Source organism: Leiobunum rupestre, chromosome 7 (assembly GCF_980474605.1).
Source record: "Leiobunum rupestre chromosome 7, qqLeiRupe1.1.hap1, whole genome shotgun sequence".
In the NCBI taxonomy this organism is placed as follows: Eukaryota; Metazoa; Arthropoda; class Arachnida; order Opiliones; family Sclerosomatidae; genus Leiobunum; species Leiobunum rupestre.
In genome coordinates, this window is record NC_143390.1 from 21,200,229 (window position 1) to 21,222,586 (window position 22,358).

At 35.1% G+C, this 22,358-nt stretch overlaps 1 protein-coding gene across 1 annotated transcript in view; it reads right to left on the bottom strand.

The window, feature by feature from the left end:
* The window catches only part of LOC149935107 (uncharacterized), a 28,113-nt gene extending 16,492 nt beyond the window's left edge, over nucleotides 1-11,621 (bottom strand). Inside the window, exon 1 of the mRNA XM_090153982.1 lies at nucleotides 11,325-11,621. Coding sequence (XP_090010108.1) covers nucleotides 11,325-11,424 — 100 coding nt within the window. The 5' untranslated portion in view covers nucleotides 11,425-11,621. The remainder of the gene's footprint in view (nucleotides 1-11,324) is intronic.
* Between the last annotated feature and the right edge of the window lie 10,737 nt (nucleotides 11,622-22,358).

Sequence of the window (22,358 nt, forward strand, 5' to 3'; positions counted from 1 at the left end):
TAAACATAAAACGTCGCGGCATCGTCTCTAATCTAAACTTTTCCAAAGAGAAGTCGGTCTCCAGGGCCCTGCTTCTGTTATTTCTCGGCTTGCCAAATGTCAGTGGCTTTACGGAGAAAGTATTCCAAAAAAGACTGACGTCATCTTCGAATATAAATAATACCAGAAGCGAAAGGTCCCGATAAAAATGGCCAAAGAAGCGCTTTTTTAAAAGGGAAACTAGAACATCCGCGTACGATGGTGGTTAAAAAATAAACGGACCAATAGCGCATCTGGGTTAAAGCTCTTCAAAAGTTCGAAGTTTTACTAGGTACAGATTTTTTCCAAAGTAAATAAAACTTTTTGGCAAGGAATTCTTCCATATATACAGGGTGTTTCAAAAGGTTATGCTTAAATTTGAAGGAGTTGTAGGGGGTGAGTGGAGAAGTGTGTCTGTTTTTTTTTTCCCATTTTCCTTCGATGAGTTAAAAGAGCGCCAGATAGCTTCAAAGTGTGGCCTAATAGCCCCTGGAAGTAGCTGCAACAAGCGCAAAACCAAGCAGCAGGGAAACGCGAACATTAAGCAGGGTTGGCAAGTTTTAAACAAAAGGTTTAAAACAAGTGTTTAAAACACGTTTAAAACAAATATTTTAAACAAACACCAATTTGTTTTAAACGTTTTAAACTATGTGTTTTAAACATGTTTTTTATATGGTAAATTTTCATTGTTTTTTGTAAGATTTTCGTTATTCAATATGAGGGAAAAGGTAGAAAAAATCATTCCAAGGCTCTAAGAAAGGTAAATTGTATTTATAACGGGTAGTTTGATTTAAAGATTCTCTGAAAAGAGCGACTGAAAATCCTCGATATGATTTCATAAATTTCCTACCAGTGCAAAAATCCTACGAGCGCATTGAATTTTGTCTTTTTGTTTAACATCTATTTGTGACATTACCTATGCACGTGATAAAAGTAGGGTTGCTGTTTAGTCGGGTTGTGCCGGGTTTTAAGTAACAAGAAACACGGCCGGTCTGGACAGATCGGGCTAAAACCAACTAGGCGGCACTCCAAGATAAAAATCAAGGGATTTCGGTCCCCTTTCTCGATTTTTTAGAAATTTTATGACGTGATGGAAGTTTTAAGATTATAGAGGTACCTAAAATCTTATTTAATGTAACATTGTTTATTTGTGATGATTTATGACTGCAGACGTGCACATTTCAATAAACCAAAACTAAAAACAATGTGTGGATATTTTCCCTTTTCTTAGTTCTATGCGACCAAAAATTTCAGGATGATAACTATTTTAAAAACCCTACTACGGGTTAGGTAGTATTTGCATGGGGCATCGAAAACCCTAAGGTGGTCAATGGTTGGTCAAAAACGCTTAGCGAAATTCTTGGCTCGTTTAAATAAGCGTGTACTCATTGGTTCTTCTCCCTGTAAGTTTATTTATAATACCATAAGTGGCATAATTACCCTAAGTGTGCCAATAGGAGCCTTTCCCACAGAAAATCTTCAATTTGAGCTTGTTCTAAACAGACCAAAGAACCGTAGGACTCGCGAATTCCGTTCAAGTACTCTATATGGTATTTTTAATGCTCGCGCCGCAGACGCCGCTTCGCCAACACATTACGTAAATTTCGTCACTGGAAAAATGACGTCATTTACGTCAATTTCGTTAAACAAGGTATCATGGAAAAATTCATCTTATTGACACACTTAGGGTAATTATGCCACTTATGATAATACGTTTAATGATACGTAATATTTCTTTAAATGAGTTTACTCGTGATTCATAAGTATAATGATTAGTTTAAAACGTGTTTTAAACATAGTTTTTTATTGTTTATTATGTGTTTTTTATTGTTCGCTTTAAAAACAGTTTAAAACAATTAATCTTGTTTAAAACAATAAAAAACATTGTTTTTGTTCTTTTTAAAAAAAACAAGGATTTTGCCAACCCTGACATTAAGGTTTAGTTTCGTGTGATAGTTAAAAAAAGGACAAATCGAGGTAACCAGCGTAGAAAGGTAACTTAAACAGTATTTAAATTCGTGATGGACCTCGATTTCTCGCAAATTCATCGTACCCTTGAAATCGAATTTCCCTGCTGCTTGGTTTGGCGCCTACTTCCAGGGTCTAGTCGGCCACACTTTGAAGCTCTCTGGCGCTCTTTTAACTCATCGTAGGAAAATGGGGAAAAAACAGGCATACTTCTCAACTCACCCCCTACAACTCCTTCAAATTTGTGAATAACCTTTTGAAACACCCTGTATACGTCCAAAATAAAACCAATGTTTACGCAACCACCTCGTAAAAATATACGCGGGAGTAATTACAAACCAAACAATTACTTAATTGACGTCTCACGCTTTCGTTAAATTAACGTAGTGAAATATAATAATCCTAACAACTATTCAAAACAGCCTCCGAGGATAAGCAATGTTACGTATATTTTTAATTACTTGAGTGGGTGGTATTCTTTGAATAATGGATCGTATAAGTTATAAAAAATTTTTCTGTTAGTTTAACAACGGGTGGCCAAGATATTCGGCTTCTCTTTGTGGTGGTGGATCATCTAGACGCCTTCGTTTATCAAACTAAATATTATAAGCGTGCAAAATCGAGCGTTGTTTTTATAAACTTTTTTGTAAGGGTTAATTACCAAGTGACCCAAATTGAGTTAATGTTTATAATACGGTTGACCTAACCCCCTCTATAGCGATGCTTTTAAGGTATTAAAAATTGTTCCACGCATCCTCCGCGTTACATAAATTCAAGAACGTTAATTATTCCCTTCGGATCAAACGCATTGTGCCTCTGGAACTCCATCCATAGAGTAAGTTAAATTTTCAAACAGTCCCCCCCTCTTACGGAGCGCCTCTTAATGGAAAGTTAATCAACATTCCATCGGTTATAATTAATGATACTTTCCGTCATTATTATAATAACTTATCATAATTATTCTCACGTTAAAACGCGATTAATAACAAGTTGATAGATAAAAAAAACCCAATTTTTAGTGTGAAATACGAGACGTTTCCAAGTCGTTTCAGTTCCGAGGCAAATTGCGAGACACATTAGCCAAATTTATTCCTATAGTTTCCGGAGTTTTTAGAAATACGAAACCAAGGGGCTACGTTTTCACAGTCACATAATAAGCCACTTTATAAACCATTCGGATATCAAAAACTCATTTTCCGCCTGTTTTCACAAGTTCCACAAAAAAACTCGGAAAAAGCGATATTTCCTTAAAGAAGTGTATTTAAAAAAAATCATCCATTATCGTCCCAAATTAGGCGTAAATTTTTCACAGTAGGCTAAATAAGACTGATTTAGTGACTACTTTCCTACAGCTATGATCGTTATATCAAAAGTATCATAAACTGCATAAGTATGACACTGAATGATTTCGGGTAATGATAGTGATTGCATGCGTAACATGAAGTTTTGGAACATGAAACTCGTCACACATTACTCTGTTGTTTGGCAAAATCACTTCCAGGTGATAAATACACGTGTATGGCGTTTAGATTTCAAATTCGATAATATATTATAACATATATTACATATTTTATGATAATTTTGCCAAGTAAACGTTAGTTTTATTGTTAAAAGCGTTTCAATTTTTAAAAAACCTCTACTGATATCCTTCCTCGCGAACAGTTTTCAGTTTTATAGTTTATATGGTCATTTCATAAACAGACTAGCATTAAAAATATATCGCCTGGAGAATTGTCATACTTATTCTCGTACCCGTTACTTATGACCATATTAGTATCACCATAAGGCAAAAGATACAGCGACTAAACTAAAAAAAACATGAATTAAACCAAGTCGTCCTTAACGTCAGAATTCTCAAGGTCTCCCAGGAACACTTATAATCGTAGCTCGCTTTGAAGAGGCCGAAACAGATGAAAGGCCCACCTTCCCGACATCTCATCCTCTCTCGATCCTCTCATTGGGACGAAAGAGCCGAAGGAGGAAGGGGTAAAGAGAAAATGGTTTGCCGCCGTTATTCCAGAAACCTACTAAAGATATTACACTGCTCTAGGAAATACCGCTTGAGAAGCACTTTAGACTCCAAGCCACCGTCGCGTCGCTTCAGATTTAAGCTCGTGGCACTTAAAAAATCTATTTTTTTTTTTGGTTGTTGTTACTAAAGAGGGAATGGACGGATATATTTAGGACTTATAATTGCCACCCAAGATGAGTGGAGCTCGCAGTAACAAGCGGGATTAAACTTGAGAAGTTTTTTTTACTTTCGCCTGAATTATTCATCTCCAAATTGGCAAATCTCTAGTTCGCGTATTTTCGAAATTTAAATATACGCTTCGCGAGTTCGTCCTTACCTCGGGAAGAACGTTTATTTGGCTAAAATTAAGACGCACATTTAAAAGCCGCGAATGTTTATGTTGGGCCGTTAAGTAGAGAAATGGCTTTTAAAAGCTTCCTTCTAGACATTGAAACGGACGCTTTATCTTTGGTCGAATAACTTTGTCGAGTTTGTAGTTTTCTCCAGATTGCTTTCTAGAAGATACTTTAATAAGCCGTTTTCGAGACAAACTTTTGGTTTTCAAACATTTTACTTTAAAACTAACAAACCAAGAGTGGTTTCGCAGATTTCGCGCTTTAGCCGATGAAGAAAATTACCCGTAATTCTAGAAAGAAGAACGTATATTGCTACGAAATATATAAATTTACATTAATAAAGTTATTTAATATTAATATTATCATTTTGTTTCGTGTAATCAAAAGGATTTGTATGGACATAGGACAATTCCAAAAGTTAGTGGTTGAAAATTTCATTATTCCTATCTTGTGAAGATTCTCATAACGTAGGTGGGGTGGCAGCAAGAGGAGCCAGGTTCGGTCCCAGCTTGTAACCATGGGTGAAAAATCCGAACAACTGCTTTCGCGTATATTTTGCAAATAGACCATTCTATTAAATACTACATAAGTGGTTATTTATTTTTGTGCCCGATTTTTCGTGGACATTATTATCTTTCATCTGGCAAACATGCAACACTGGTTGGCTGGTCGATATAAAATAAATAAATTTAATATGTCTAGCCCAAATAAGGACTGAACATAAGCTAAATTATGCCAGTCCTAAAGCAATAGCCTTAAAGTTTCTCTGCTTAGCTCGAATTTTATAAAACGGTCTATTCTCTCCCCACTGGCTAAAGAGGTTTTTCCCCGAGCTTTTCGGTTTCCCATTTTCCATAAAAATTTGTCGAGGTTAAGTGTAGGGAGTTGTTTTCTCTCGTGGCCTGGTGGGCTTTCCACCACCCAGTCACCTGAATAAAATAAAATAAAAGTCACTTTATGACTTGGGCCTAAGGTGGTGCCTTGGGTATTAGCTTGGTTTTAAATTAAATAAATAAGGTGAACGAAATTTTCTCCAGCTATTTTTAGATTTCAGTATTTGTAGCTAAGTATCGATTACTATCACATTGTAAAAAATTTTTTCACCATTCAACTCCTTTTGCCAAAAATTCGGATATTTATCAGTTATCTCTGGTAAGTTAAAGTTTACGTTGAAAACAACATTAAAGTTTCATCAGGATAAAAACAAAGTATAGTTACATTTTGCAAGCGAGAAGCGTAACCTCTATTCCGGTTTTCATTTGGGAGGTGTAGGTGGTTTACACGTGGCACGCTATCGGATCGAAGTAATTGATTTTTTCTAGGGTTGGCGATCAACGGAAGAGGAAGCAGAAACCGCGAAGAAAGAAATCAGTTGTAATGATCCCCAGGAAAAAGGCATACACACATACACACTGAGCGATATCTTTAGTCCGGCGTGTCATAGATGGCGCCCGAGTTATACTCTGATAAAGGGATCAATTTCGTTTTTGTTGACACCAAAGGTTTTCAATCTTTAAAAAATGTTGGGATTAACGCTAATAGTTGGCTCACTTTCCACCACCCACCTACGCATTTTAACCCAGCCATCTGGTTAAATGTCACCGGATGACTTGGGCCTAAGGTGGTGCCTTCGGTATTAGTCTAACTGATTTTTACACACACTCCTAGGGGATTCGTGTGTCTTGGTTTTACGTATTGTGTTCGCCGCCGCCGGTGTTAGCTCGATATCTCGTGGTACGTTATAGGTACAAAGACACATGATTAAAAAAATCATTGTGAGATCGGGGCCCCTGAAGATTTTTCCCTTTAAACTACGTACTTTTTTAAAATAAGAGAGATTTGGTTAAATATTATATTTTTAGTTAATACTGATCATTTCTGAACTACGTTTTCGTTTGCATTAAGAAATTTTCAGTGACATTTCTGGCCAATTCGCGGCAATCCCACAGCCGGCGTACGCACTATTGTCATATTTAAATTTCGTGCCAATTGATACAGGCGCCATCTAACTTATTTCCAAAACCAGCTAACTCGAAAAATTTGTTTTGTCTAAAAATTAATTTCAATAAACTTGTTTGCGTTTCGCTACTTTATTTCCAAAACGAGGAAACTCGAAAATTTTGTTTGGTCTTAAAATTAATTTCAATAAACGTGTTCGCGTTTCGCTACTTTATTTAATTAAAACAGCGTGGGGATTGTGTGTGACATCTTGTAATATTATTAAGGTATTTGTATTAGTATCGGCACCAGGATTTTAAGAGGCGTAGGCCAATATTTTTAAATTAAATTAATAAAAATAATTAGTATTAAACAGGCTGGACATGCGTCAGTTTTATAGCCCGGTGTACCGGTAAGATTCTATTAAACAGGCTAAAGCCAGTTTAGAAAACCTGTATCTTTATTGTGTACAAGCTATATGCCTAAAAGTTACCCCTACACATTTTTTATTAACGTGTAAAATATAATAAAATAAAATAAAATACAAATTAAATTAAATTAATATTCATATTAAAATTATTATTAAAATTAAAATTATTATTAAAATTAAAATTATTATTAAAATTAAAATTATTATTAAAATTAAAATTATTATTAAAATTAAAATTATTATTAAAATTAAAATTATTATTAAAATTAAAATTATTATTAAAATTAAAATTATTATTAAAATTAAAATTATTATTAAAATTAAAATTATTATTAAAATTAAAATTATTATTAAAATTAAAATTATTATTAAAATTAAAATTATTATTAAAATTAAAATTATTATTAAAATTAAAATTATTATTAAAATTAAAATTATTATTAAAATTAAAATTATTATTAAATTAAAAAAATTATTATTAAATTAATAAAATTATTATTAAATTAATAAAATTATTATTAAATTATTAAAATTATTATTAAATTAATAAAATTATTATTAAATTAATAAAATTAAAATTATTATTAAATTAATAAAATTAAAATTATTATTAAATTAATAAAATTAAAATTATTATTAAATTAATAAAATTAAAATTATTATTAAATTAATAAAATTAAAATTATTATTAAATTAATAAAATTAAAATTATTATTAAATTAATAAAATTAAAATTATTATTAAATTAATAAAATTAAAATTATTATTAAATTAATAAAATTAAAATTATTAATAAAATTAAAATTATTATTAAATTAATAAAATTAAAATTATTATTAAATTAATAAAATTAAAATTATTATTAAATTAATAAAAAAAAAATAAAAAAAAAATTAATATTAAATTAATGGAATTAAAATTAAGAATAATTAATAAAACTTAATATTAAATAATAAAACTAAATTAATATTAAATTAATAAAAAATTAATATTACTATAACAAAATAAAATAAATATTAAATTAATAAAATTAAACAAATATTAAATTAAAATAATAAAATTAAATAAATATTAAATTAAAATAATAAAATTAAATAAAAATTAAATTAAAATAATAAAATTAAATACATATTAAATTAATAAAATTAAATTAAATAAATATTAATCTAATAAAATAAAATTAAACACATATTAAACTAATATAATAAAATTAAATAAATATTAAATTAATGAAATATTCGGTTTCACTTTAGATTGCTAGTTAAGAACCGGACTGTTAACTTCCTTTCGCCACCTTGTTCGGGTAGAACGCGGTCCATTCAGCAAAGTGGTGAAAAGCGTTCTCGAACTAATGATTCGGAAAGGTTCGAGTGGCCCTCTCGCGTATTTCTCATTTTTTCTCTGTCTATCTCTATTTTATCCCATTTGAAATAAAAGTAAAGAATATATATGATATGTTATCCCGAGGATGCTCATTATCGATTAGGCTATAAACATATCAGTGACCCACTATTTTTCTCTTCAACCCGCGCTTATTAAATATACATTTTTTCTTTACAATTTGTCACGGATATGGAAGAAAGGATAAAAAACCGTCCGCTATTATTATGCAAATAGGCGGCCTTTTTTCCCACCAAATTAAGTTTCCCGAATAACATAATTGCGTTAGTAATTATATTCAATTGAAGATCTTCCCAAATTCACGACAGACATTGAGGAATTAGTTAATCTAATTATTCAGAATAAGATAAAAAAGACTTACAGTAGCTAGAGTATTTTTTGACTATTTTAAATAAAAAAAATTCTTAAGGGAAATTTTGGCTTTCTAAAAAATAAAAATCCATTGGTTAATAGAAGATTTTTTGCTTTTTTAAAAATAAAAACGAATTGCATAGAGTATTTTTAGCTTTTAAAAAATAGTTTTTGTTAAGAGATATATTTTCGCCTTTTTAATTTAAAAATTCCTCTGGTTAATAGAATATTTTTGCCTTCATTAATTAAAAATGCATTGGTTATAAGAGTATTTTTCCTTAGTATATAAAAAGTAAATTAGTAATTTGAGTATTTTTTAATTAAAAAATCCATTGTTGAATAAAATATTTTTTCTTTTTTCCTTTTTTTAATAAAAAAAACCCTTTAGCTAATTTCACAGAGTCGTATATGTATGTAACTTTTTTATGACAGTTTCTTAAAACGCTCCAGAAACCCTTTCAAAGTTTCATCCAGAAATGTAACCTTGATTTTGACATAAATAACATCCTGGTATTCAACTATTCATTTTATGAATGAAGAATGTAGAGAGGATTATGGGTGTAGTCGAACAAACGACGAAACCAAACAGAAATTGGAAAATGAAAAACGAGAAACTTTTAGCATATCTAATGATAAGAAAAACTATTTCTTCTTCGTAAGGAAAAAAATATATAAATCATAAGAAGTATAATATACGGTATTTGGTTAATTTGACTGCTTTTTTATACTACAAGCAAATTACCTTTAACTATTAATAATAATAATAATAATAATCAGCTAGGCTAATACCATTTGATTCTCAATTAATCTCGAAAACAGTTACTGTAGAGACTCAATCTAAATTGCGATTATAAATAATTTCAAAAACAATACCAATAGATTGAAAAGTTTTTTAAACATATTATATGCAGTTGGATTAATGGTTTAAGAAAAAAATCGATATTTTAAAGATTATTTATAGTGGAACACAATTTCTATGCATTTCTCTTGAGAGAAAAATACCCTCTTTATCCAATAGTTCTCTATCGATTCTATAAACATATATTGTAGCACAAGAAGCTGATATATTAAAAATTAAAAAAGTATTTCAATACAACCAACATCATTTAATTTTTGAATATAATAAATAATTTAATGATTTTTCAGGACATTATTTAATCGATATTTTAAAGATTATTTTTAGTAGAACACAATTTCTACGCATTTCTCTTGAGAGAAAAATACCCTATTTAGCCAATAGTTCTCTATCGATTCTATAAACATATATTATAGCACAAGAAGCTGATATTTTAAAAATTAAAAAATTATTTCAATACAACCAACATCATTTAATTTTTGAATATAATAAATAACTTAATGATTTTTCCAGACATTATTTTATTATTAATATAATTTAGAACCATTTACGTATTTAAAATAACATTTAACAATTTTCGATAAAAATAAAGCGGTTTTCGACTGGAGATTTTTATAAGATAAGTATCAAGTACTTTAGTGCAATGTTAAAGGAACGAAATGCCATACTCTTCCAGTAAAACAGAGTTACGAGTGGAGATATGAGTTCGTGATCATTTTTGTTCAATATTTTGATTTTTCAAAACACCCACACGCGCGTTTTTACGCACGTCTAACCACCCTCTCCAAAACCAAAAAGTTAAATAAAATATTAACGTTGAAAAAAAATGGAAACAAACTGGTTTTTAGTGGCGACTGGAACGTGCAACGCGGAATTTATCTCCTTATTTTCTCGAAAACATGCGCAATCTAAATATATGAGGGTTCAATCGTGAGATACGCGTGCAAATATTATATTTTTATTCTACGCGGTTCTATTCGCAGTAGCTACTTTAACGAAATAGTCGAGGGTCATCATTTGGAAAGGGCAAAGTAAGACACGTGCCCTGGATTATAGGGACCTAATTAGAAGCGCGAACAGGGTCCCCGAAGCAACCGATTTGGCCTACTATCGATAATAATCAATCAGAAACCTCTGCTAATATTTGAATCCAATGCGAATACGGGGTGCAGTAAAGACTTGATTTACGGTCGAGCGACGCGATGGAATTGCTTATTTAGCTACGCCGATTGAATTGATACGCGTAACTGGGACCCCATCTCTCTCTCTCTCTCTCTCTCTCTCTCTCTCTCTCTCTTATCTGTTTCTATATACGTGTGTTCCTAATTGGCGCCAGCTGTACCTCCACCACCGCTTCTAAATAACCTTTCGATCGCTGTCGAGGTATTTCGGTAACGTCCCTATCAACCTGGCCTTTCGTCAAATTGATTAGAGCCTACAGCGAGTTGGAATTTAAAATCGTGGCTCTTTGACATTTAAAATAGTCATTGGCGCGTCGTTTGTCGCTACCGAAATTAACCAAAAGGGATTTTGGAAAACTTGTACATTACGTATATGAAAGTAGTTTGAAAAATTCCGCCCATTAGTTTCCTCACGCGGCGGCGAGAGCCTCCGTCAAATCAAAACCAGCGCTCGAGCCGCTGCCTCGACGATTTCCGAGGGACGATATCGGGGTCTCGAGTCGAGAGGACCACTCTGCCAGTTAGCACCGACGCCGGGGAAGACGGTAAAGTCGACGCTGAGGGGAACGCCGGCGCGCGCAGTCGACTCGGGTCGTTATCGCGTATAGGTCTGGCTATCTTACGCAATGGGCGACCAGCTAGGAATCAATAGCGACGCGAGTAACCGAACGGTAAAGAGCCAAGCCTTTGGCGACACGGTGGCCCGGCTCTCGGGGACTGTCTTTCCGTCCCTTTCGGCGAGCTGGCCCGGTTGCCAGGGCAATTCGAAACGCGCTCTATCACCACCCCCGAAGAGCCAAATGGTCAGGCTTACCTGCGAGGCTCGAAGCTAGGCGACAGCGCGCCGTGCAGCAGATGAGGAGCGTGGCGAGCGAAGCGGCGAAGCTGACAGTCGGGCGAGGCCTAGGCGACATCCCGCTCGCGAAGGCGCATTTTGCTTCTGAGAGTCCTTAGCCACGAACATCCGGGTTTATACTGGCGACTGGCGACTCCGAGCGACTCTGCCTCTCTGCCAGAAAAGACGACGACCGGGGAATACTCCCGCTCCTCTCACTCTGGCCGCGCTTCTCCGCGAGCGTTTTCTCCTCAGCATCACCCTCTCCTCCTCTCGCCTCGAAAGGAATCGGACTGTAGCGAGGGGGTCGAAAGCGGCGACAGTGGCTCCACCGAACGGCCAACGGCGAAAGTCCAACGGCGGCGTATTGAACGGGGCTATCAACAGATGCGCGCAAAACCTTCTCCCGCTTTTTACTTTACGAACAACGTGCCGCTCTCAAATCGAATATTCCCTTCCACCTTTTGGCGGTTTGCGGGGGTTGCCTATGGGCTAAACAACGCGGTAAACGGTTTCGGACAAAAGTAAGTCCACGCGCACGGAATTTAAAATTTCCATTACGTCCCGAAAACGGCGTAAACACAAAACGGAAAGTTCTTCGAGAAAGATTTGTGTCTGATACGGCGCTCGGCTCACAGGGGGTTACGTTACGTATTACGCGGAGTGCTCCTATCGCGAGACGCAACCGAACGGTATCGACTTTCGGCCAAGTCTAATTTAAGAAAGAAACGTTCGAGTATATGCCGTAGACGCAGACACTCAACTGTTATTATTTTCTACACACAATCCCAAGCTCGTAAGAACGTTGTTGGGGTATTTTGTGTTGCCAAAAACTCACTACTTTACCCAAACTTTGCAATTGCGAGATTTTTAAGAAATTGTACGGTAATGGTAACGTGAAGAATAAATGAAAGGAGTTTAGAGTTAAGTTACTCCATAGTTGCAGAATTTTGTATTGGTTTCCATTTTGCCGAAAATTCGCGATTTACCCCCATTTTTTAAATCGCAAGATTTTTTTAATGTTTTAATGCAAAAGTGTACGAATTAGTAGCCACGGTTGTTGAAAACCCTTTTTTTTTTCAAAATGCAAAAAGCTAAATACCTTCTCTATAACTCAAATTGCAAAATGTAAAATGCCAAATACTTTCTACATAACTCAAAAGGCAAAATGTAAAATGGTTTTTTAATTATTAATAATTAATTTCTAATTAATAATAATTACGTAGGGATTTCAAAACCATCCACGTAGCCAGCGTGGAAAAAAAGTGGTGGTACTGTACGAATGCTCGTCTGCTTCTGAGTAAGTGAGTAGCTGAGTATTGCCATCTATGATTACTTGGGATTAAATAGCTCTACAAGAACTGCGATGATGATAACATAGTAAAAACATTTTTAAAAAGCATTTCGAAAATGTTTTTCCAGATATCAAACCCACAAAATGCAAAATAGTATCCTAGAAACTCCGAATGCAAAATGTAAAATGGAAAATACTACAAGTTGAGTATAAAATTGAGGTTTTTGTTAATCTAATTCCAAATTCTTGCTGCTCCAGATTAATTATCGGGGGCGCAAACATGTTAGTTTTTCCATTTTCATAATTTTTACCTTGAAATCTAAATTGATGCCATTATTTTACTCTAAAAGTTGTGGTTGGTTATTGCAATTTTGTTTGTTGACAAGGCGTTACTCTTTGTGATTTCCTACGTGATAAAACTCTTAGATTGTAAATTCTTAGTGCGCTAATTATGTTCAAGGACAGGGTGATTGAAAAATTGTTCTTCGTGGACAGGGTGATTATTAAATAATCTCTTAACGGTAAAAACCAGTCTTAAGCTGTTATATTACAATCGGAATTGTAGTCCAATCAACTGAATCACATTCGAACGAAAACCACCTATTTGGCTATTTTCACTCAAGTCATTTTATCGAAAATTTTATTAAATTTTTCTTTGAATAAATAATGCACGCATAAATAAGATTTTTTAAATTATAATACAACAGAAAAATCGCAACCTAACCTAAACCTAAGTTTATTTAATTTTATTTTCATTAAACCGAAAGCCGTCATTGGGCTGGAAAAAGAGGAAGATTCTAGATATATGACTACAAAACTGTTTTCGGTCGGATGGGATTCGGTTGACCATTGAAAAATGGTTCAAAAGCTTCATTTAATACGCAAGATATACTTAACACGTCAAGAGATAGTATGTATTGATATACCTAGAGGACTCTAGTAGGACCATAAGTAACATAATAATCATAAGTATGACACTTTTCTTTTAAGGCTAGTTTCCTAACCGAACATTTTTTTCGACACTGACATTCTCGGCGAGTTCCAATTTGGACTTGCACTCGAACTGAGTATCGTGTTATTTTCCTTGGTAGTAATATATTTCGCCTTAGACATTTTTAGACACTCTGTGCTGAGAACTAAACTTAGATTACGCAATTGCTCTGAAAATCAGTTAGGTGATAATTTTCACTTATTGACATACTTCTGTTATTACGTTACTTATGCTAAAACGTAGATACAGACGGTTTCTAGGGCATCCATAAGAGAAAAAATTGCACATCCCAGCATTTGACAAATATCTCTCTTTCCTTGTCTCGAAGAGTGAACGCGAAATAACTCAAATGTGACCGAAAAAATGTTGTTTCCCTAAATAAACCCAAAATTGAAACAATACACTCCTTATATTCGCCATGAATTAACAAATCGGGTCACCAAAAAGAGAAAATATGGAATACAAATTTGGAGCACACGTGGAGGATGACATTTCAATGTCGTACCCAAGAATGAACGACCTTGACTGAAGGAAACAATGAGGACCCAAACAAAACTACCAATACCCATATTGCCATAAGTAATATAATAATCAGTTAGGCTAATACCCAAGGCACCACCTTAGGCCTAAGTCATCGAGCGACTTTTAAAGCCATTAATCCAGGTGGCCGGGTTACAATGCGTAGGAGGGTGGAGGCAAGCCTAACATAAGTATGACACTCGATGACTTTAGGTTAATGAGACTCTGTCCAGTTAGTTTGATGGCGATAAATGCGAGCAAAAACGCGTTTAGGTCTCAAATTTGAAAATAAATAAATTCGTAAATAAAAGTTAGTGTTTATAATAGTCAATTTTTTGTTCCAATTCAACAATTCGTCATTATATTTCCTAAGTTTAATTTTTACATTTGAGAGAGATTAAATTTCCAATAGGACCTGGCTGATCTGTAAAAACGTTTGGTAGTGGCGATTAACGCGGGGAATGGTCTGCCATTTTACACGTTACAATTTAAATACATTTGAATAGAATATCAATAAAAACAATGTTGGAAAAGAAGCAATTGTCATACTTATGTTAATTATGATACTTATGATATAACTAAAAAACTAAAAATTAAAAACACGCCCCGGATTCGTAGATTTTGAAATTATAAAATCTAAAGCATTAAACAAAAAAGCATGAGTGGATAAATTTCCATTATTTTGAAGGTCAAGATGACCATTTTCAAGGTCGAGAACATTAATTTTTTATTTAACAAAACATTTTGATATATTTTCAAAATAAACATTTTGAAGGCTGAAATCGCCATTTTGAAAGTTTGGTTCACAATTTTGAAGGTCGAATTATTTTAATTATAATATTTTAATACATTTCCAAGATAAACAATATGAAAGTCGAGATCACCACCTGGGCCACCCAGCTATGGAGTAAATATTAGAACGCGACACCTAGCGAGTAAATGGGTTGTACGTGAAGTGAATTATAAATACGTACGGAAGGAAAAAAAATCGATACTAGCAACGATTTCCTCCGCTTCTTAACGAGTTAAATTATCGTTTTCGGCCATAAACGCTCCCCCCCCTCCCCCCTTAATTGATTGCCAAGAGCGGAACTTACTGTACAACACGCGCGGGTGGTAAGCGGCCATTTAGGGGCCCCCTGCAAACAACATCTCGCAAGACGAAAACAAGCGAAAGAGCGCCCAATGATGCATGCGCGCGACGAAAAACCAACGCCGGAGAGAGAACAAGCATCATAGCAGGAGAAAGAGAGTGAGCTGGGAATAATAACATCCCTATTTTTTTGGGTTCTTCCCCGCAGCTATCGTACGTTAGTGGAAACGCTGGAAAATAAGTCTCGGGGGAACGATTTTTGGGTGTACTCTTAGTAATCACCCGCATCACCGAAATATCGCCACCTCAAACCCGCATCGAGCACCCTATAGTAGAGCTTTGCTATCTTTAAGTTATCATCCTCTGCGCCCTTCGGATTCGGCCAAGTCAGCCCGCAAAAAAGCAACCGTAAATGATTTAGATCTAAAAGTGTTTCCGAGAAAGAATATCGTAGCCTTAAGGTCTATAACGAAAGAGAAACAAAGTCGCTCGGTCACTTGACAATGTAGCGAAAGGCGGGAGAAAACGAAAATGGAATCCATGGTATCCGCTTGTAAACATAAGTAACATAAACAGATATAAGTATGACACCAAACCCGAATATTTATTTTATTGTGAAATTAAATTTTAATATTTTATGCAGAGATACGATACTATATGACAGAATTTTTAAAAAAGTTTAATTAAAACTTGTTTTCAGAATATTAAAATTTTACAGCTAGCTTTCTAACCATAGTTCTTCATTCTTTACAAATCCATTTTTATTTTTAAAAATTCAGTCATGTAGGTTCGTGTCTCTATACATAAAATATTAAAATTTAATTTCTAATATCGCAACCATGACTCTAATGCTTTAAAAATATATTTAATTTCATTGTATTGTATTGTACAGTAATATCAAATATATATTTATTTGAACTATGTTGAAATGACACTTAGCGTAGCTTCCAATCCCAAATTCCTAAATAACTACCCACAGAAACGAACCTAGTGTTAATAACATGGTACCATTCGATAATTCATGATTGTTTTTTCCAAAGTTTAAATATTTCGCTAAGCCTAGGCTACTCCGTAAAAATGTCTATAATGGAGAAATTTGGTCCTATAAATTCCAACTCGGACCAATAGATCTTCCGAGTTTAGTTTTTCACTCGAAGATCTATTGGTCCGAGTTTCGCGTCTTTATGTTTGCTCGAAGACCTATTGGTACGAGCTATGTATTCTTTTAAATTTTCTTCAAATTTGTTTAGGGTTTAGCTTTTTTATCCCTTTTTATAATGGACTAATCTACTAATTCGCTAATTTTATCATCCTATAAATTCCAAAGACTAGTAACAACTCGAGAAGAGTTGTTAGTCCGTATCCTTCGTACGATTTAGGTTGTCATTGACGAAATAAGACCACCATTTAAAAAAATACATTTTGAAAATAGAACGTGTTACACTTACGAGTATTATGTTACTTATGTTGTATCTAAGACGCGCCGGCAATCCGATATTGAACTCTGTAGAAAAGGTCACCGATACCTTTAAGCGTGATCAATTTAGAGTCACGATTATGAACCCATTAGACAGAGAGCGGCGAAATAAGGGCTTTCAAAAAAGAACCGTCTTCACCTCGAATTCGTAGCTTTCCGGGATAAACCTATTATGTCAAAAGCCTCAATTTACGTGAGCTTTACATCTTGAGAAAAAAAATGGCGAACCGTTTTATTTTAAAGACTTGTTTTTTACTTAAATTACCAGGCCACGACTCCGCAAGATTACATACGAAGAAATAGTTCATTCTCAACTTGTATTTCTCTCACCTAGCAAACGTAACTTTTTGAAATGACCTTCTGGCGGAGAAATGGCGTACGTTGGCTGAATTTGGATTTTAGCAGCGAATTCAAAAAAATATAGATACTCTTCTCTTTTAACCTTTGACATTAATTTACGGGTTTAATACCGCGGGTTTGGCGAACAATGCTTTTATATAAGATGACTAATCGACCTCAATTACTCATTCTAATATTTGAAAACTAATACGTTGGCGTTTTCGTAAAAGTATGCAAATATTTGGGTAAAGGTATCTTGTTTCTTCAGTAATAAGTTAGATAATAAATGTAAGTATGACATTTTCAATTGTTTTAATGCTAATTTTCTTCTTTCAACAGTGCGACTTGACTTTGTAACCGCACTGAGTAGTATATTATGGTCCTTGGTTGTATTATATTTCGTCTTAGACATATTTAGACACAAAGGGGCTCTGTGTTTGGTTGCCCAATAACTCTATCTTTGGCGATTGTCAACTTATTAATGTTATGTTACTTATGTTATTATGGGATAATGTAACAATGGCCTTTATTGTTTGAGTTGGCTAATTTTAACCCTTATTTTTACTCGAGCGTCTACCGTGTAAACTAAAACCCGTAATAACGGTCTGCAAACGCCAACATTGGCTAGGGTATCCTCCACTAAGAACCAGACAAACCTTGGTTACTTTCCAAGTATAGTGAGGTTGGAGGATATAGGTAATGTTTCACTGGGGGGGAGGGGGGGCTAAATTGGGCTAACATTTTCAGGTGGGGAGGGTAATCTTTGGACGGCAATCTAAGTTTGTGTTCTACTTTTGGTTACTTCAGTTTCGAGCTGCACCACAGAAATTCTTTTAAATTTTTTCCAAAATAATTTGGTAGAAAGTATTACTGTTATTAAACGGAACTGAAACTAAATCGAATACTCGTCTGCTAGAATGCGTTACGATACGTTTTTAACGCCTCTAGCTTCTGTTAAACCTGTTGGCAGAAATGCGAAATTTGTTAATAAAAATGGAACTTTACTATCCCGATAAAAGTGGTCATTAGATGAAAGTGGTTACCCGATAAAAGTGGTCACTCAGTAAAAGTGGACATTCAATAAAAGTGGTCACTCGATAAAAGTGGTCACTCGATAAAAGTGGTCACTCGATAAAAGTGGTCACTCGATAAAAGTGGTCACTCGATAAAAGTGGTCACTTGATAAAAGTGGTCACTCGATAAAAGTTAACATTCGATAAAAGTGGTCACTCGATAAAAGTGGTCACTCGATAAAAAATAACATTCTATAAAAGTGGTCACTCGATAAAAGTGGTCACTCGATAAAAGTGGTCACTCAATAAAAGTGGTCACTCGATAAAAGTTAACATTCGATAAAAGTGGTCACTCGATAAAAGTGGTCACTTGATAAAAGTTAACATTCGATAAAAGTGGTCACTCGATAAAAGTTGACATTCTATAAAAGTGGTCACTCGATAAAAGTGGTCACTCGATAAAAGTTGACATTCAATAAAAGTGGTCACTCGATAAAAGTGGTCACTCGATAAAAGTGGTCACTCGATAAAAGTGGTCACTTGATAAAAGTGGTCACTCGATAAAAGTTAACATTCGATAAAAGTGGTCACTCGATAAAAGTGGTCACTCGATAAAAAATAACATTCTATAAAAGTGGTCACTCGATAAAAGTGGTCACTCAATAAAAGTGGTCACTCGATAAAAGTTAACATTCGATAAAAGTGGTCACTCGATAAAAGTGGTCACTTGATAAAAGTTAACATTCGATAAAAGTGGTCACTCGATAAAAGTTGACATTCTATAAAAGTGGTCACTCGATAAAAGTTGACATTCGATAAAAGTGGACATTCGATAAAAGTGGACATTCGATAAAAGTGGTCACTCGATAAAAGTGGTCACTCGATAAAAGTGGTCACTCGATAAAAGTGGTCACTCGATAAAAGTTGACATTCTATAAAAGTGGTCACTCGATAAAAGTGGTCACTCGATAAAAGTTGACATTCGATAAAAGTGGACATTCGATAAAAGTGGGCATTCGATAAAAGTGGTCACTCGATAAAAGTGGTCACTCGATAAAAGTGGTCACTCGATAAAAGTGGTCACTCGATAAAAGTTGACATTCTATAAAAGTGGTCACTCGATAAAAGTGGTCACTCGATAAAAGTTGACATTCGATAAAAGTTTACATTCTATAAAAGTGGTCACTCGATAAAAGTGGTCACTCGATAAAAGTGGTCACTCGATAAAAGTGGTCACTCGGTAAAAGCGGACATTCGATAAAAGTGGGCAATCGATAAAAGTGGTCACTTGATAAAAGTTGACATTCGATAAAAGTGGTCACTTGATAAAAGTTGACATTCGATAAAAGTGGACATTCGATAAAAGTGGTCATACGATAAATGTGGGCATTCGATAAAAGTGGACATTCGATAAAAGTGGTCATACGATAAAAGTGGGCATTCGATAAAAGTGGGCATTCGATAAAATTGGACATTCGATAAAAGTGGTCATACGATAAAAGTGGTCACTCGATAAAGGGAAACACTTATCATGTTAACATTTCTAAAACAAACCATTATAGACAGTGAAATAACGGTATCTCAATGTATTCTTAGGTTTTGAAAATAATCGACCTTGGGGCCAGTGATTTAGATAATGTCAAATTGATTCGTACTTTTATCACTGAATTTATTTATACTGAATACTTTCAAACAACCATGATAACATGGTTAGCGTTCATGGTTTGTTCAAACATTTTTCTTTGAAACGAAATCTGCCCTAATAAACCATTTTATATCCGATATACATTGTTATCATCGAGGGATCCGACATTCGTAAAAATCCAGTATACTCTAAAAAAATGATATTAGAAATCTTGAAATCAACTTGAAAATTGTGCTCTGATCTCAAAATCAGTTTCTGATTTCTGAAATCACTGAGATTAAAAACCTCGTACGTAAAGTTTACGAATGTCGAACCACTCTGCTATCACAGTTTTAATTTCTTCGTTATTCTAATGGTTAAAAACTAAATTTTTGAGGGCACTACGTTTAATTTTTCGAAAGAGCTTTGGATAAAATTTTTGCGGAGCTAATTTTGATTTTGAGAGGAGCTATATAGCCCTCAAAAGAGACGCCACTGAAGATAAGCAATGTTTCGCTAGGAAACCTCACTACTCGTAAAAACAAGATCCTATTAAAAATACACGCTATGATTTCCGAAACACCCCCTGATCTAAACTAAGAACAGCTGACATAACGTAACTTATCAGACCCTTTAGACAAAATGTTTCCGTTAAGAGGGTAAGGGGTGAAAGGTTACACCTGGACCCGAGCACGCGCTCGACGTCACAAGCCTCGTGGTACCATGAAGTCTTTGTGGGTGTCATAGTTGGCCGTGGCGGACCGGGAGAAAGTAGCAACGAATACTCACTGCAATGACCTTGTTAGTTGTCCATTGAATCGGTGTAAAACGTTCGCAGTCTGGACGGTATCTCCCAGAGTCACTTCACACAGCGGACCCGCTGAACCGGAACCACCACGACAAGCGCCAAATATCGCGACTAAACACGGGCAAAGGTTCCACTTTTCCAGGGAGGGAACTATTATTAACGCCAGCACGTACGATTTGGGCGCCCCCTGTTCGCGCTCGGCGCCGATATATTTATATACCAACGCGTATTTAACATCTGTTTGGGCGACCTTTTCTCGCGACCCGCGCCGACAGCTGACCCTCGTTCCCATTAATATTTTCCCCTCTCCGTCGCGTGGGTGGGGTGTCTAACATCGCCGATACGTACCATGGTCGCCGATGTTTGAGAGATTTCGAACACTCCCATCAACCGTGTAATCGGGGCCTACTACACGCGTTATATACTGTCTCGGCAAATGGTAAATTCACCGTGAAATTTAATTAGCATATTCAATATTGCCTACTTAAATATTTTCCCGACGCCAGACTGGGTGTTCAATTCTTAATCTTATCGTTTCTGTACTCCCGTAAGAAACTACTGAAAATTACCTAAACGCGTACGTATACGTCTGAACCTCCACATTTAAATTCAAAATTTTATTATGTTAGCTCAACAGGTCGATTATCTATTATGTTTTTACCATTTCAATCAAATCTTTTTTGTAACTTACAAATTATTAGTGTCCGATTAAGTTCCTTTTATGAACTAGGCTCAATTTCGTTATAATGAACTTAATTGAACAACACTTTTGCATAGCTTATTTTTCTTTATTATACGTAATTTTTGAGCCCAATCGCAACGATGAGGTCAAGGTGATCCCCTAATACGCCTAATGGGTAACCCACCACTGCTAACTAAATTCGCTAAGCCTATGCCTTTTTTGCGTCTAAATTTTTAAATTCCGAAATCACAAAATTAGAGCGCAGACGTTCGTGTTTACGTATTTTCACACGTTGCTGAAACCGTCTATATTGGCAATTACGACTTGTTTCGAAACGGGGGCGATAAATAGTTGAATACTGAGGCGGGGAATAGGTTCAAAGATACGTTTTCAGAGCCATCTCCCGGGTAAAATATTTTAGCGAGTTCTTTTCTAGCTCAACAACGGCGAAAGGGTCAAAGAGGTTATCAACAATTTAAGCGGGAACGACGCTCTCAAAACGTCTTACAAAAAGAATCCCGATTGAATGATTTCGTAAGAGGACTACCCAAATAAATAAAGTACGAAAAAAAACTTGTTCGGAAGAACAGAAAGCTGTTACGGAACTTTAAACCATCACGAACTGAGCCAAGATCGTCGCGTCATTCGAGATCCCATTCAATTCCCGCGGGTATTGTCAAATTTGTACGCCATAGGTTGGCCCGTTCCCGCCGCTAATCCGGCAATAAAAAGAGAACACGCCGACCCCTATCGCGAATACCCTGAAACTATATTAATAATACAAAAAGAAATGGAGGAAAATTCTCCAGAGAGCTGGCGCCATCTGTCCCTGGTTTTCTGTATCTAATTTCCGCGCCAAAAGAAAGAGGCCGAGTGTACGCTAGCGCCCCCTCGACTCGAGCCAGAGCAAATAGGTCTATTGTGATCCCCGCCAAAGCATCCACTCGATTGTGAAAGCGGCCACCTTGGCCCCCCTCTAAAATGCATCTGTGTGTTTCACAATGCTTGATAAAGGCGCCGAATTCGAGAGTTGCATAATTCATGGCGCTTTCCTCCCGCACTCCACCGCAACTTTGAAACGTACCGAGTGTTACGCTATTTACTTAGAGATGGGAACAAGTATGAAGTGGTGGTTAACGCGTACCAAATTCGTTAACAAAATTCAATAAAAAT